Source organism: Castanea sativa, chromosome 8 (genome assembly GCF_040712315.1).
Source record: "Castanea sativa cultivar Marrone di Chiusa Pesio chromosome 8, ASM4071231v1".
In the NCBI taxonomy this organism is placed as follows: Eukaryota; Viridiplantae; Streptophyta; class Magnoliopsida; order Fagales; family Fagaceae; genus Castanea; species Castanea sativa.
The window spans coordinates 8,164,270-8,179,324 of NC_134020.1; the positions used below are offsets into that span (position 1 = coordinate 8,164,270).

General features: G+C 40.5%; 1 protein-coding gene across 1 annotated transcript in view; it reads right to left on the reverse strand.

The window, feature by feature from the left end:
• Nucleotides 1–884: 884 nt before the first annotated feature.
• Nucleotides 885–15,055, reverse strand: part of LOC142605815 (uncharacterized) — a 25,207-nt gene continuing 11,036 nt past the window's right edge. The window contains exons 10-13 of the mRNA XM_075777252.1: nucleotides 3,690–3,931; nucleotides 3,224–3,269; nucleotides 1,978–2,088; nucleotides 885–992 (exon numbers count right to left, since the gene is read on the reverse strand). Of these exons, the coding sequence (XP_075633367.1) occupies nucleotides 885–992; nucleotides 1,978–2,088; nucleotides 3,224–3,269; nucleotides 3,690–3,931 (507 nt within the window). The remainder of the gene's footprint in view (nucleotides 993–1,977; nucleotides 2,089–3,223; nucleotides 3,270–3,689; nucleotides 3,932–15,055) is intronic.

The window sequence follows — 15,055 nt, forward strand, 5'->3', positions numbered from 1 at the left end:
GTTTTTTCATGAGACTTAATTTCAAATTGAATCTCGTGCATACTAGGGATCGGGGGTTCAGGAGAGAAATATATATATATTTTTTTCCCATTGTGAAACCCAACAATTAAAAAAGAAAATCCTTGTAAGAAGAATCTTACATCGTTTTCAATGGTCATATGTAGCATTGCAACACTTTTTGTGGGGTTAAATGGGGTCAATCCCCTCCTCAACTTTCATCTAAAACAACAATAAATATTTGAATTTGTTAAAAATACTGAATTCAATAGTATTGTATTTCTTCCATAATAGAGTATACATGAGTGCCTTTATTTAGGAGGCAGAGTGTACAATACAAGTAAGCGTGCTATACAAGTAAACAAGGTGGGCCTAAAGCCCACATACCCTAATACACGTTAACAGCTCTCCTCAAATTCAAAGTGGATGTGAGACCAACTTGAGGTTGTCAACCAAAGTATGAAGGCGTCCCTTAGGATATGACTTAATGAAGATATTTGCAAGTTGATTTTTAGAGGAGACTGAGATCAGCTTGAGAGCACCATGGACAAGATGATAACGAATAAAATGACAATCAATTTCGATGTGTTTAGTCCGTTCATGGAAGACATCATTGTGAGCAGTATGAATGACACTCTAATTGTCACAATAAAGAGGAGTAGCAGAGGATGTGGACACATCTAAGTCTTTGAGAAGCCATTGTAGCCAAAGGAGCTCAAATATGGTATCAGCAAGGGCATGATATTCTGCTTCAGTACTGGAGCAGGCCACATGAGTTTGTTTCTTGTTTCGCCAAGAAATCAGAGAAGAACTAAGAAAAAAGCAATAACCAGTTGTGGATCTCTTGCTCAATCAGCATTAGAAAATGCGCGGAGGACAAGAGGAGACTAAGCAGAGTAGAAAAGACCATGGAAGAGAGTTCCCTTTAGGTATCGAAGAATGTGCAGAACAACAGCATAGTGAGTCAATCGTGGAGCAGACGGATACTGGCTCACCTAGTGAACAACATAGGAAATGTCTAGACGAGTGACAGTGAGATAAACTAGGCTACCAACCAAGCGTCTGTAAAGAGAAAAATTAGACAATAGTGTCCCCCCTGAGGGAATCAGATGCGCATTAAGCTCAACTAGAGTGTCAACAGTCTTGCTATTAGTGAATCTAGCTCAAGAAAGAGTTTAGAGGCATGCTTGGATTAAGTAATATAAAGTCCATCTATAGAATGAGTGACTTTAATACCACTCAAGAAGTAGCTGAGATGTTCAAGATCTTTCATCTCAAACTGCTGACTGAGAAAATCCTTGAGTTCTTGAATGCCACTGAGGTCATCACCAGTTATGATTATATCATCCACATATAGGAGAAGTCAAATAGTGCTTTTGTCAGTGCGACGAAGAAATAAGGCAGAATCACAATGACTAGCCATGTAACCCAAGCGAGAGACGATAGAGCTTAATTTGGCAAACCAAGCTCGTGGAGCTTGTTTAAGGCCATAAAGTGCACGTCGAAGGTGACAAACCTTGTTTGATTCAATAGAGAGACTAGGAGGAGGTTGTATATAAACTTCTTCACTTAAATCCTCATTAAGGAATGCATTTTTTTACATACATCTGAAAAATGTCCCATTTACTGGCAGCAGTAACAGCTAAGAGGGCACGAATAGATGAGATATGAGCAACCAGAGCAAAGGTCTCTTCATAATCAATCTCATACTCCTATGTAAAACCTTTTGCAACAAGACGAGCTTTGTAGTGCTCAATGGACTCATTAGAGTGAGTTTTAATCTTGTAGATTCACTTACAACTAACCACAGATTTCCCAGAGGAGAGAGTCATCAAATCCCAAGTATGGTTTTTAGATAATGCATCAAGTTCCTCTTTCATTGCAATCTGCCATAAAGGGTCAATGGAAGCCTCACGATAGGTGTAAGGCTCGTGCAATGTAACAATGATAGTTAAGTAAATATGCAGGAATAGATCTTACCCGAGTTGAGTGATAAGGTGGAATATCTTGTGCAAGATCTTTAGGTGGAGCAAGAGCAGGGGAGCCAAACTCAGGGTTGGGTAGCTCGCCTTTGAGTTGTTCATCTTCCACCTATTCATTAAAGGGTGAACTAGGAAAGGGACCAAATAAATCTGGTGGTTGGACAGAGAAGTCTATAGGAGAATCAAGAGCAACTACAGGAGGATTAGGAGCAACTACAAAAGGAATATGTGCCTTATTTGGAAAAAGATCTAAGATAGAGGAGGAAGATAGGGAGGGACGGAAGTGAGAGAGCTCGACAAAGGAGCGATGTTCCCAAAAGACAACATTGCGGGAGATATGAAGACCATGAGAGACAGGATCATAACACCGATACCTCTTTTGAGTTTCCCCATAGCCAAGAAAACAACAAAGTCTTGACAAGGCTTAAGTTTGTTATGCTCATATGGCTAAAAAAGAACGAAATAGGCAGAACCGAAGGAGCGAAGGTGATGATAATCTGGAGGTGACCTAAAACGGCACTCATATGGAGTTTGATTTTGAATGACAAGACTAGGAATGCGATTAATAGCATGAACAACATGAAGTGCAACTTCGCCCTAAAAAGGAGCAGGAAATTTGGTAGAGAGAAGGAGAGCATGAACAGTGTCAAGAATATGACGAAATTTTCGTTCGGTTTTACCATCTTGCTGAGAGGTACCTGGACCAGTTAGTTGATGAACAGTGTCATAGGAATGCAAAACAGCTTGGAAAGCATATTGAGTGTACTCAAGAGCATTATTAGATCAAAAATTTTTGATACATTTGGAATATTGAGTTTCAACTATTTTTGCAAAATTAGAATATACTTGCAATGATTCATAACGATATTTTATATAAAAAATCTAGCTATAGCAAGAATAATCATCAACAAAGATAACAAAATATTGAGATCCACCAATACTAGAAACAGAGAAAGACCCCCAGACATCAGAATGAATTACGTCAAAGATATCAGTGGACATCGATTCACTAGTATTAAAAGACAAAGTTGGTTGTTTTCCTAACTGACATGAAACACAATCAAATTCTGTGGACATTGAACCTAACAAACCTCTAGAAGCCAAGTGTTGTACCCGAGAGGAAAATGTGTGACCAAGTTAGACATGCCAAAGTGTAAGAGAAGGAATAAAAGAAACTGCAGCAGTTGTAGCAATTGAAACAGGAGCAACAAGTGGAAGACAAAGGTTGTCCACGGGAAACATACGCCCAACTCTGGGACCAGTCCCAAGCTCCTATCCCGTCCTCGGTACCTGCACAATACACCCAGAATAATCAAATATAATGCAATAACCCAGCTCAGCTAATTGTTCCATAGAAAATATTAGCATTGATACACCATATAGAATATGCTAGTATGGATGCAGAAGCGAAAATATAAAGTATAGAACATAATAACACATGAGGATTACGTGGTTCAGCCTAACGGCTTACATCTACAGAGGAAACCCTAAGGGCTACATCAATAATATATTAGAGTGTAGTACAAATCTTGTGTTACAATGAACCGTAACATGTGTATATATAATACACTAAACCCTAGACTAAAAGGCTTCTAGTACAAGTAAGAGACTTGATTTACACACAAAGTAGAATTAGGTTTGAGCCTATGCTAATGGGCTAATATATCTCTAATACCCCCTCTCAAACTCAAGATGGAAGTTTGATGAAACCTTGAGATTTGATAAGGTTGAGAAGATCCCTTAATGAAGTTTGGCATTGTAACGGTGGTTTGAGGAAGACGATGGTCTTGTAGTGTTGATGCAACTTCTAGCGGTGGCATGACTATACCAGAGAGTTTTGACGGCAGTAGTAGGAAGCCAAAGAAGATGAACGCAGCGAAGAAAGACCGAGGAAGACAAAGAGCTCTTAATACATCGTAAAGACAGAAAACCATGGCCACAGGAAGGTGGCTCTGATACCATGTTAGAAATACTGAATTCAATATTATTGTATTTCTCTCGTAATAGAATATACATGAATGTCTTTATATAGAAGGCAGAGTGTGTAGTACAAGTAAGTGTGCTATACAAGTAAACAAGGTAAGCCTAAAACCCACATACCCTAATACACGTTAACATAATTTTTGAATAAGAAAAATACGCAGATGGAATATATTATGATATAGTATCGTATAATATTGTGTGAGAATAGCATAATGAACGTTTGAATTATTTATTTATGCGAGTTTCAAGTACTTCGAATAGTAAATTTTTTTATTTATTATTGAATAAAAGATTCTTGATAATAAAAACAATTATCATAGAGTGGATGTAATATGTTACAAATATTCTATTGTATTTATTGTCTATAAAAAAATATTTTTATTCACACACACACACACATATATATATATATATATACTAAAAAAAAATGTGTACAATGTGTGTATATATATATATATATATTATATTTTTTACTAAAACAAAATATGTGTACAATGATAAGTATCATAAATTTGGTGTCCTTAATTTGTCACACAAGAGTAGAAGAATTAAAAGCGCACATTAAGGTCATAATTAAGTAGCAAGAAAACCGAGGAGGGCAATATTGAAAGGCCAAAATAAAAGCAGTGGGGAACTGGGATTTGCATTGGAGAAATCAGCGGAGCACCCGTGCCTTCTTGGAAAGAATACCAAGTAGTACTGCAGACTCTCTCTCTCTCTCTCTCCTAATCTACCCTTGCCTTTGCACCCTTATCCATGCAATAAGTTCTCTCCTCCATCGAAAAAGAGATTTCCAAGAAAATTAAAATTTAATAATAATGAAAAACTTTATTAAAGAAAGCTATATAAAAATTAAATAAAAACTCCAAACCCATGCTCCTTCTTTTGCTCCCATGCCCTGTCTCCACGTTAATCACTTCATGTTGTCCATTTTATTTTACATTTGCATGCATATCTATGATTAGAAATTTCCTTTTCCATGAAATCAGTTCCTGCTTATTCATTGAGTGTCCTTTTAAGTTGATATATCCTAGCAGTGTTTTTAATAAATAAATAAAGATATTTACTGTTCAAATTTTCTACCCTTCATCTATCAAATTGATATAAATAAAAAATGAAATTCTCTAAACGAAGCACTCATATATGTGTGAAATTTTAATTTTAATTTAATTTTTTAGATAGAAGACAATTTACAAGATCACATTATATATTGAACATTCATATACTTAATGTTGTCATTTTACCATACCCTTCTTTTACTACACACCCCACATACTTTTTTAATTATATGTATATGCCGACAACAAATAAAATAAAAGCTTATGGTTACTTACGGTGTGGACCCACCAAATTTTGTGGATTTCCATGAGAGAGAGAGAGAGAGAGAGATGGGATTTAGGCTTTCATTTGTCCAATATTATAAAAAAAAAAAAAATGGATGCCTCATGCGTGTCTGTGTTTGTCCCTTATTATCTCAAATAGAATCCTCTCATAAGCTAACAAGCCCTAGGAATGCTCATTCTCGTCTCTTTCTCGGGCTTTTCATTCATCTTGATTTGATTAAATCCAAAACCCTAGTAGGCTTGGAAACTCTGTTTGGGATTCAAACCTTTTTGACTTTGACTACCTTAAACTTAACTCTTCCCCTTCTTTACATTTGAACAACCCATATATATATATATATATATATATCTACATAAATTAAGAAAAAAAAGAAAAAAAAAAAAGAAAAAGAAAACAACATGTTACTTCTTGGATTCAAGTGTTTACTCCATATATAGCCTAAGTTGATCTTCTCTCTTGACATGTGCCAAATCTCTCTATGGTCATGGTGGCATGCATGAACTTATTATATATGGAAACAACTTGTTATAACATACTATTGCGTGACTTAAGCTACTCTTCTTCCACGTGTATGGTGTACCACCTTGCTTAATTTGCATTTCTTTTTTTCTTTGCCATATGTAATTTTAATCATTCTGAGAAGGTTTGCACAAGTGGGGTGAATGAAATAAGCTTTTTGTTTCCCTATATGTTTCATACATAGTATTCCACTTCCATGTAATACAAGATTTACGGTAAAGTCTAATTTATAAACACTTTCTTTACAAAAATTGCAATGATGGACAAGCTAGCTAGCCAAGGACATTCTTTTACATAACAAACAGGACTGCTACCAATACTATTAAAATTAATATATAATGCCTAAAGTATATGTTAGGAATATATTTTATATAACTGGCTAATCCTTTGACAAAATGCACTTTACTTGTAATTGGGTAGATGTAGGATGGGTTTAAGACTTCAAGAAACATGTTGTTCAAGTCAAGTGTTAAAGCCATGAAGATCTGACCAAGAAACAAGTGAAGAAGAGCTGTTTATTAAAGCTCGAAAGAATCTTTTCTATCGAGATTTAATGTTGAAGTTCGACACAAGTTGTATCTGTCGAGAATTACGAAATCAGACTTTTTAGATTTGATTACACGCATATTCCTGTGTATTTGTGTAGGGTTTCTTTTTTCACAACCTTAGACATATATAAGGATTATTTTAAGAGCCGTCATAAGATGATGCAAAAATAATACATGCAAAAAGTGCCCTAGTTCATCATCCTCTCTGAAGAAACTATTGCGTCTTTACGCCAAAGATTTTGTGACTAAGGAGCTTCCTGATCTTCATTGTTGATGAAGTGAAGAACTTTGGAGCCAACATCTTCTTCAAGTTGGTGGAGTTAGTCACGTATAGGGATCCATGTATCATTGGTTAGTTACGTATTCTGATTCGTGCATTGAACGAAAAGATTACTGCTGTGGGGAGTAAAAGGACCCAAGTGGGTATATGGGCCTTTGGACTGTAGCATGGAGGGCCGACCTGCTCCAGAATTAAACTCTACGAATTGGCCCATATGCCGAGGATCCGAGGATACAGCCGAGGGAGAGCTTCTCCTCGGACAGATCCAAGAGAACTCGAAACTTGATTATGAAGGTCAAGGCACAACTCTGGAAAGGTTGATGGTTAAAGGGGGACACCCTGAACCTTCTAGATGCACCAGTGTTAAAGAAAATATCAAGAGCAAAGGCTGCCACTTCCGCATTAAAGGCTCTGCACCTACCTCCCTGGCTGCATTAATGGGGAAGTGACCTCTGAATAGTGAGGTGGAAACTTCTAGTCATTGTTCAAAAAGTATCAGGGAAGAAAGTATTTAAGGAGGGTAAAGGCCAAAAAGGAGGGGGGATCGGGACTGAAGAAAGAAATTAAGAAATTGTAATCTTTAAAGAAGAAAGAGAAATAATAAAGAAGTAGTCCTCGGCTCGAGTCCGAGGAGATCCATTTGCAATTATCGTTCGTTATCTGCCTGTATTTGTTTATAAAAGCCTGTTATCAAGCTCCCAACACTTCTAACCTAGGTTTCAAGCCCACACTCTACAAATTTTATTGTTTATGGCTCTTTGGGCCTGAACCCGTGATTGTCTTTGGGTCCAGGTGCAATTGTTCACTTACAATTGGCGCCGTATGTGGGAAATCTAGTCTAGAAGAGGTAGGGATACTATGGCAGGCTTGGGTTCTCACCATGCAGAGTCACAGGGATCACAGCCGGAGGATCTTTTCGAGCGTCTTGAGCGTCGAAGGGATCGTGAGGGAAGCGTCCATACAGAATACCCCGGGGCTAGCCATACTCATGGTAGGGGTAGCACCACCCATGGGGATGGAGCTAAAGCCATGCAGAAGGAGATTAATCGTTTGAAGAGAAAGTTACTCCGCGCCAGACGCAGGTCTTCACCATCCTCATCCAATCCTTCCTCAGAGGAGGAACGGGGAGGTAGCTACAGCTCAAGATCATGCTCACCCCCCAGTGCAATGTCCTCTGGTGAGGAGGATAACCAGCCAGCTCGCAGACGCAAGAAGACTCCTTCCAAGGGCTTAGGGAACGATGCTATGAGTCGGGCGCTGCACCAACTCTCCAAATCTCCGTTTTCGCGGAGGATTGAGAGGGGAGGCTTCCCAGGAGGTTTACTCAACCCACCTTTACCATCTACAATGGCCGGACTGATCCGGTGGAGCATGTGAGTCATTTTAACCAGAGGATGGCGGTGCATTCTCACAACGAGACCCTGATGTGTAAAGTTTTCCCCTCTAGCTTGGGACCTGTTGCTATGAGGTGGTTCAACGGCCTTAAATCGGGGTCTATAGGTTCGTTTGGGGAGCTTACTAGAGCGTTCGCTTCGCGGTTCATTACATGTAGCAGAGTACCTCGGCCATTGGACTCGCTGTTATCCATGACCATGAGGGAAAGAGAGACGTTGAAAGCGTACTTCGACCGTTACTGGGAGATGTTCAATGAAATAGATGGTGACTTTGATGAGGTGGCGCTTAATACCTTTAAGGTAGGCCTTCCTACTGATCACGACCTGAGAAAGTCTTTGACTAAAAAGCCCGTCCGCAGTGTACGTCGCCTCATGGACCGTATTGACGAGTACAAGAGAGTGGAGGAAGACCAACAGTAAGGAAAGGGTAAGGAGAAGGTTATCCCGCAGGAGAGAACGGATTTCAGGTCGGACATGTACCGCAATAACAGGCCGAGAAGGGATTATGTTGGGCAATCCGGCTCGGCAGCACCTCAGGCCGTGAACACTGTGTTCCGAGAACCAGTACATCAGCTGCTGGAGAAAGTTCATAAGGAACCCTTCTTCAAATGGCCTGGTAAGATGGCAGGAGACCCTGCGAAGAGGAATCTGAACCTTTTCTGCCAATACCATCAAGATGTTGGCCACACTACTCAGAATTGTTGAACCTTTTGATACAATTTGGAGCAGCTTGTCAGTGAAGGAAAACTGAAGCAACACTTGTGCCAACCTAGCGGGCCAGGCAGTCAATCTGGCTCAAACAATCAGAGGAATAATTCATCTCAGCCAGCTTTAGGAACAATTAATGTTATTTTTGCTGCACCTGGCAGGACCGGTTCGGCTCTCACCAGGGTGATGGTCGTTTCACATCCTCAGGCCGAGGATTTGGGCTGTAGACCGAAGAGGTTGAAGCTAAATTTGCCTATTTTAGGGTTTTCCGATGAGGATAAGGCAGGGACTATCCAACTCCATGATGATGCTCTTGTAGTTACACTTAGGATAGAGAATTATGATGTTAGGAGGGTGATGATAAATCAGGGCAGCGGTGCAAATATTATGTACCCTGATCTATTTAAGGAGTTAAGATTGAAGCTGGAAGATCTTACTCCTTATGATTCACCACTTATAAGCTTCGAAGGAAGAGCCGTTGTGCCGAAGGGACAGATTCGTTTGCCCGTTCAATCCGGCTCAGAAACGGTTGAGGTGGATTTCATTGTAAAAAAACGCGTACTCTCCATATACAGCCATCCTCGCCAGGCCATGGCTGCACGCTCTTGGAGCAGTCTCCTCTACCTTGCATGTTAAGGTTAAGTTCCCCTCGGGGGAATGTGTTGAAGAAATCCTCGGCAGCCAATTGGTGGTCAAGCAATGCATGTCAGCTACAGTACTGCACCAGGCGGAAGCCGAGTCGTCGGCTTCGATTACCAAAGACTTATAGCAGTTAACCGCTCCTGATGCATCTGGAAGGATGACAGGAGAGGAGGCTCATTGTGAGGAATTAGAGAAGTTTTTAATAGCCGATGATCCAGAGAGGTTCTTCCAAGTCGGCATACGTATGCCACACTAGGAGAAAATGGAGTTGCTGGAATTTCTGAAGGACAATATTGATGTTTTTGCGTGGGACCCGTATGAGGCTCCAGGTGTAGATCCGAGCTTCATTTGCCATCGTTTGAATGTCAACCCTGCCATTGTTCTGAGAAGGCAGCCACCTCGGCGTTTGTCTAAAGAACATTCCGAGACTGTGAAGGAAAAAGTGCTCAAACTCAAGAAGGCTGGGGCTATTAAGGAAGTTTTCTACCCCGAATGGTTGGCGCATACGATTGTTGTTAAAAAAAAGAATAGAACGTGGAGAGTATGTGTGGACTTCACAGATTTGAACAAAGCCTGCCCCAAGGACTCGTTCCCAATGCCGCGTATTGATCAACTGGTGGATGCCACTGTTGGACATCCTCGAATGAGTTTTTTGGATGCTTTCCAGGGTTACCATCAGATTCCATTGGCGTTGGAGGATCAAGAGAAGACTACTTTCGTTACTCCAACAGGGAACTACCACTATAAGGTCATGCCATTCGGGTTGAAGAATGCCGGGGCTACCTACCAGAGAATGATGACTAGAATGTTTGAACAGCAACTAGGGAAGACTATTGAGGTGTATGTTGATGATATGGTGGTGAAGAGCAAAACAGTACCTTCACACGTCAAAGATCTAGCCGACACCTTCCAGGTGCTAAGAAAGTACAAGTTGCGCCTTAACGCCTCAAAGTGCTCTTTTGGCGTGGGGTCCGGGAAGTTTTTGGGGTACATGATTACTCACAGAGGCATAGAGGTGAATGTTATTTTTGCTGCACCTGGCAAGACCGGTTCGGCTCCCACCAGGGTGATGGCAGTTTCACATCCTCAGGCCGAGGAGTCGGGCTGCAGACCGAAGAGGTTGAAGCTAAATTTGCCCGTTTTAGGGTTTTCCGTGGAGGATAAGGTAGGGACCATCCAACCCCATGACGATGCTCTTGTAGTTACGCTTAGGATAAGGAATTATGATGTGATGAGGGTGATGATAGATCAAGGCAGCGGTGCAGATATCATGAGGGAAGGGGAGACGTTGAAAGCATACTCCGACCGTTACATATTAGTTAGGGGAGATTTTTTCCTATTTTGGATCTGCTAATTTCAGACCAAATCAACTTTTATTTAGGGTTTTATTATTTAGTACGTTTTTTAGGTATTTTCCTTATTTTTAGGTGCATTTAATGCTTTTTAGGTCAAACTTGATTCCTGATATGGTAAGGTATCAATTAGGAGTTATTTTAGAATATATTTTCTTGTCTGCCAAGTTTTGTGGAGTCCTTAAATAGGCCCTGAAGTCTGTAAACGTTTTTCAGAAAATTATTGAATAAAATTCAGAAAAGGTGAGGCTTTGCTCTCTTTTGGTTCTTCAAGAACTGTGAACTTATCAAGGATTCTTCCTTGTGGCGTTCAAACTTTATACCTTTGGTTCGTGATTCTTTATAATCATTGGGTCAAGGTCAACTTATACCTTTGGTTCGCGTTTCGATTATAAACGTTGGGTTAGGGTTTCTATCATAAATCTGGTTTTTAGCTTTCCTGGGTTAAATATTCCAATATTTTTGTTGGGTCTCAAAGTGTGTCGATTGAGGTTCGCATCACCACGTCTCTGATCTCCCCGCTTTCAACTGAGCGGGCGCGCCCTTTGCCCTTGTCCAACTTCTGCTGCTGGGCCGACGTGGGCTGCTTCATCTTCTTTTGCTTCTCACCTCCAGCCCCCTCAGCCTCCGCTTTCCTTTTCTTTTTGGGATCTTCGGCTAGAGGCTTAGGGTCAGCTGGAGGAGGAGGAGGTAGTGGTAAAGTCGGGGGAACCTAGGACCCCCGTGTCCCCTTCTTTGCCACTCGGGCGCCTCTATCGGTCATAAGATCCTTTAGCTTGTCCATGTCTTCTTCAATGGAACTGTCGTCTGGACGCGCTATCATTAGACCTACGATCCTAGAGGTCTCAGCTTCTTCTTCTTCCTCATCGGAAAGGATAACAAACGGGTTTTCGCGAGGTCGTGGGGAGTCCCCGAGCCGAAATTGGTCTATCTCTTCGTCCAATGTGTTCGAGGAAGACACTCGCTCCTCTGGGACGTCAATAGCCTGAGAGTGCACAGCGAGGGGAACTGCCGCTATAGGCTGCGTGTACAACACTGTATTTGGGGCGTCCGGAATGTCATGGTCGGCCAAAAAGTGGGGTCTGGCTACGTTAATTTTCCTACGCCTTCGGTCACCCGCGATTATGGCGTTCTCGATCTCCTGGAAGTCTGAGGAGACGGGATCGTACCCCAAAATCAAATGGGCCGCTCTAAGTTATAGGTCTCTGCTTACGAACACCTCGGAGCGTAGCACTCTGTTCAAATCTGCAACGTTGCAGTGGCTTAAGCGCGGGCGCACATTTTGCTTATCTACAGAGAGAAACATCAAAATAAGAGAATACGGTCAGATACGTAGAACATATAATAAATCAAAGTCAGGCGCACAAGTAAATGCCAATACATATTCCTAGATGATTTAGAAAGTTAGGGGAAGTTAAATCCTAAGGTGTTGCACCTGGATCTCCCCACTCAACAGGGCAGTGGGGGCCGTCGTGCCAATTGCCAGAGACGATGAGGTAGTCATCCTTCATGCCTTTGTTGGACTTGGGCAAACAGGAGATCAACCTAACTACGCTGGAGCGGGATTTGATGTAATAACCAACTCTAGTGAGTTTGTGGCGTTCGTACATAAAGACGACGTCATGCCAGGTGAGGTTCAGACTCATTTGCTCGTTTAGAGCGTCGACGCTACCCAAAACTCTAAAAACGTTTGGGGCGCACTGATCAGGACACAACCGGTGGTTGCGGAGGTACTCCCTGGTTACAGGCTTCATTGGGAGGGTCATCCCACCTTCTACGAAGGCTACCATTGGAATGATAACCTCTCCAGCCTTCCTAGAACCGGCCACGGCTTCCGCCGAACAATATTCTAAACCTACGTCGCTGGGAATACGATACTTGGCTCTAAAGCCTTCCATCCCAGCGGCGGTATCAACTAGACACTTGAACTTTCCCATCAGAAAGGAACGAAAAGCTAAATTCTAAGAAGGAGAATGATTGTAAGGGGAGCCAAGGACAGGGTCCGAGGATAAAGGGTTAAGAGAAAAAAGGAATAGGAACTTACAAACTTGAAGTTGTGCGAGTTTCCACGGATTTGTGCAAACAAAAGATGATTGCTGATGTTTTGATGGGATTAGTTTCTGTAGAAATAAATGAAGGCGCAGGTAGCGTCACAACGTGCGGGAAGCCGCCTCAAAATTGTATTTGTCCCGCCCAAATTTTCATGGAGTAACAAGGACCGTTGGATGCTCATCTCACCGTTGAACGTGGGGGACAAGGTATAACTTACGGTAATAAATGCGCGCGTTTTTAAAAATAAAACCGCCAAGTGGCATCCTCTGGAACGCCAAACGGTCTTCACACGTGTAGTTATTTACAGAACGTGTGGGGAGAGTTTTCGTTGGATCAAAACCCTATTTTTCTCCTCGGATGATGAAAAATAGAGTTTTGAGGGGCTATTGTGGGGAGTAAAAGGACCCAAGTGGGTATATGGGCCTTTGGACTGTAGCATGGAGAGCCGACCTGCTCTAGAATTAAACTCTACGAATTGGCCCATATGCCGAGGATCCGAAGATACAGCCGAGGGAGAGCTTCTCCTCGGACAGATCCAAGAGAACTCGAAACTTGATTATGAAGGTCGAGGCACAATTTTGGAAATACTGATGGTTAAAGGGGGACACCCTGAACCTTCTAGATGCACCAGTGTTAAAGAAAATATCAAGAGCAAAGGCTGCCACTTCCGCATTAAAGGCTCTGCACCTACCTCCCTGGCTGCATTAATGGGGAAGTGACCTCTGAATAGTGAGGTGGAAACTTCTAGTCATTGTTCAAAAAGTATCAGGGAAGGAAGTATTTAAGGGGGGTAAAGGCCAAAAAGGAGGGGGGATCAGGAACGAAGAAAGAAATTAAGAAATTGCAATCTTTAAGGAAGAAAGAGAAATAATAAAGAAGTAGTCCTCGGCTTAAGTCCGAGGAGATCCATTTGTAATTATCGTTCGTTATATACCTGTATTTGTTTATAAAAGTCTGTTATCAAGTTCCCCAGTATTTCTAACCTAGGTTTCAAGCCCACACTCTACAAATTTTATTGTTTAAAGGCTCATTGGGCCTGAGCCCGTGATTGTCTTTGAGTCCAGGTGCAATTGTGCACTTACAACTGCTACAATACAAATCCAATTAGTTATTTAGGTAATGGTTCAACTGTAAGTTGGTATTTCGGGATAGGCCAAAGGATTTGGTAAGATTTTCTTTTACTTGTAACCATTTGTGATTAATAATAGTGGATTCTTGGGAGTGGTGACCTTAAATTCACTCGGTGAGGTTTTGCCTCGATGGTTTTCCTCATTCGTAAACCAATCACCTGTGTCAAATTTATTTTTCGCTGCATTTAGTTATTTGGTGATTTGTTTGTGCTACCACACTATTGCATATAATTTGACTAATTAATTAACTTGACTTATTAATTAATTTGCAAGGGGTCAATTCATTTTAATCCAATAGTACATATAGGTTTTTTATTATAATATTTTGGTGAGCATTTTTTTCTTCCTCTCAAACTCAAGTTTTCTACGCCCTTTTACACATTATTTTTCATTTTTTATTCTCAAAATGAAGCATAGTCCTTTTTTTTTTTTTTTTTTCAAAACAGCTGGCAAGGGTAATCAATTTACATTTTTGGTTATCAAAATTCTCTAACATTTCTAAATTTTAATTTTAGAAAATACAAGTAAAATTCGTGCTGATATTTCTGTTAAGTTTTCAAAATACATTGGAATTGCAAACTATCCTTCTTTCTTTCTTTCTTTCTTTCTTTTTTTAAAAAAAAAAAAAAATTAATATTAGACTACTAGTTGTATTACTTATACCTTTTTGTATGATGGAATTATATATATTAACCTCAAAACTCAAAAGGTAGCACAAACTTAAGGTGGTTAATTCACGAAGTTTCGTACGATGCGTGAGAGATTTTAATGAGTAGAAAAGCTTGAATTAAAGAGTTATGATTATAGCCATTTAACGTAGATATGAAAGACTGAAATTGAGCTTGAAAATAAAGTGAGAAATCCTGAGATCGGCTGAAGCTAATCTAATAGGTTAAATTACATATTTGGTCCGTAACTTTTCAATTGTGTTAATTTGGTCTTTAACTTTTTAGTACCATGTCAATTTAGTTTATGCCATTATCTTTTGAATGGAAATTGCTGACGTGACAAACAACCAAAATAAAAAAATTAGTTTATTTTAATGTGGCAATAAACTAATTTTTATTTTGGTCATTTGCCAAGTCATCAATTTCTATCCAAGAGATAATAGTAATGAGGATGAC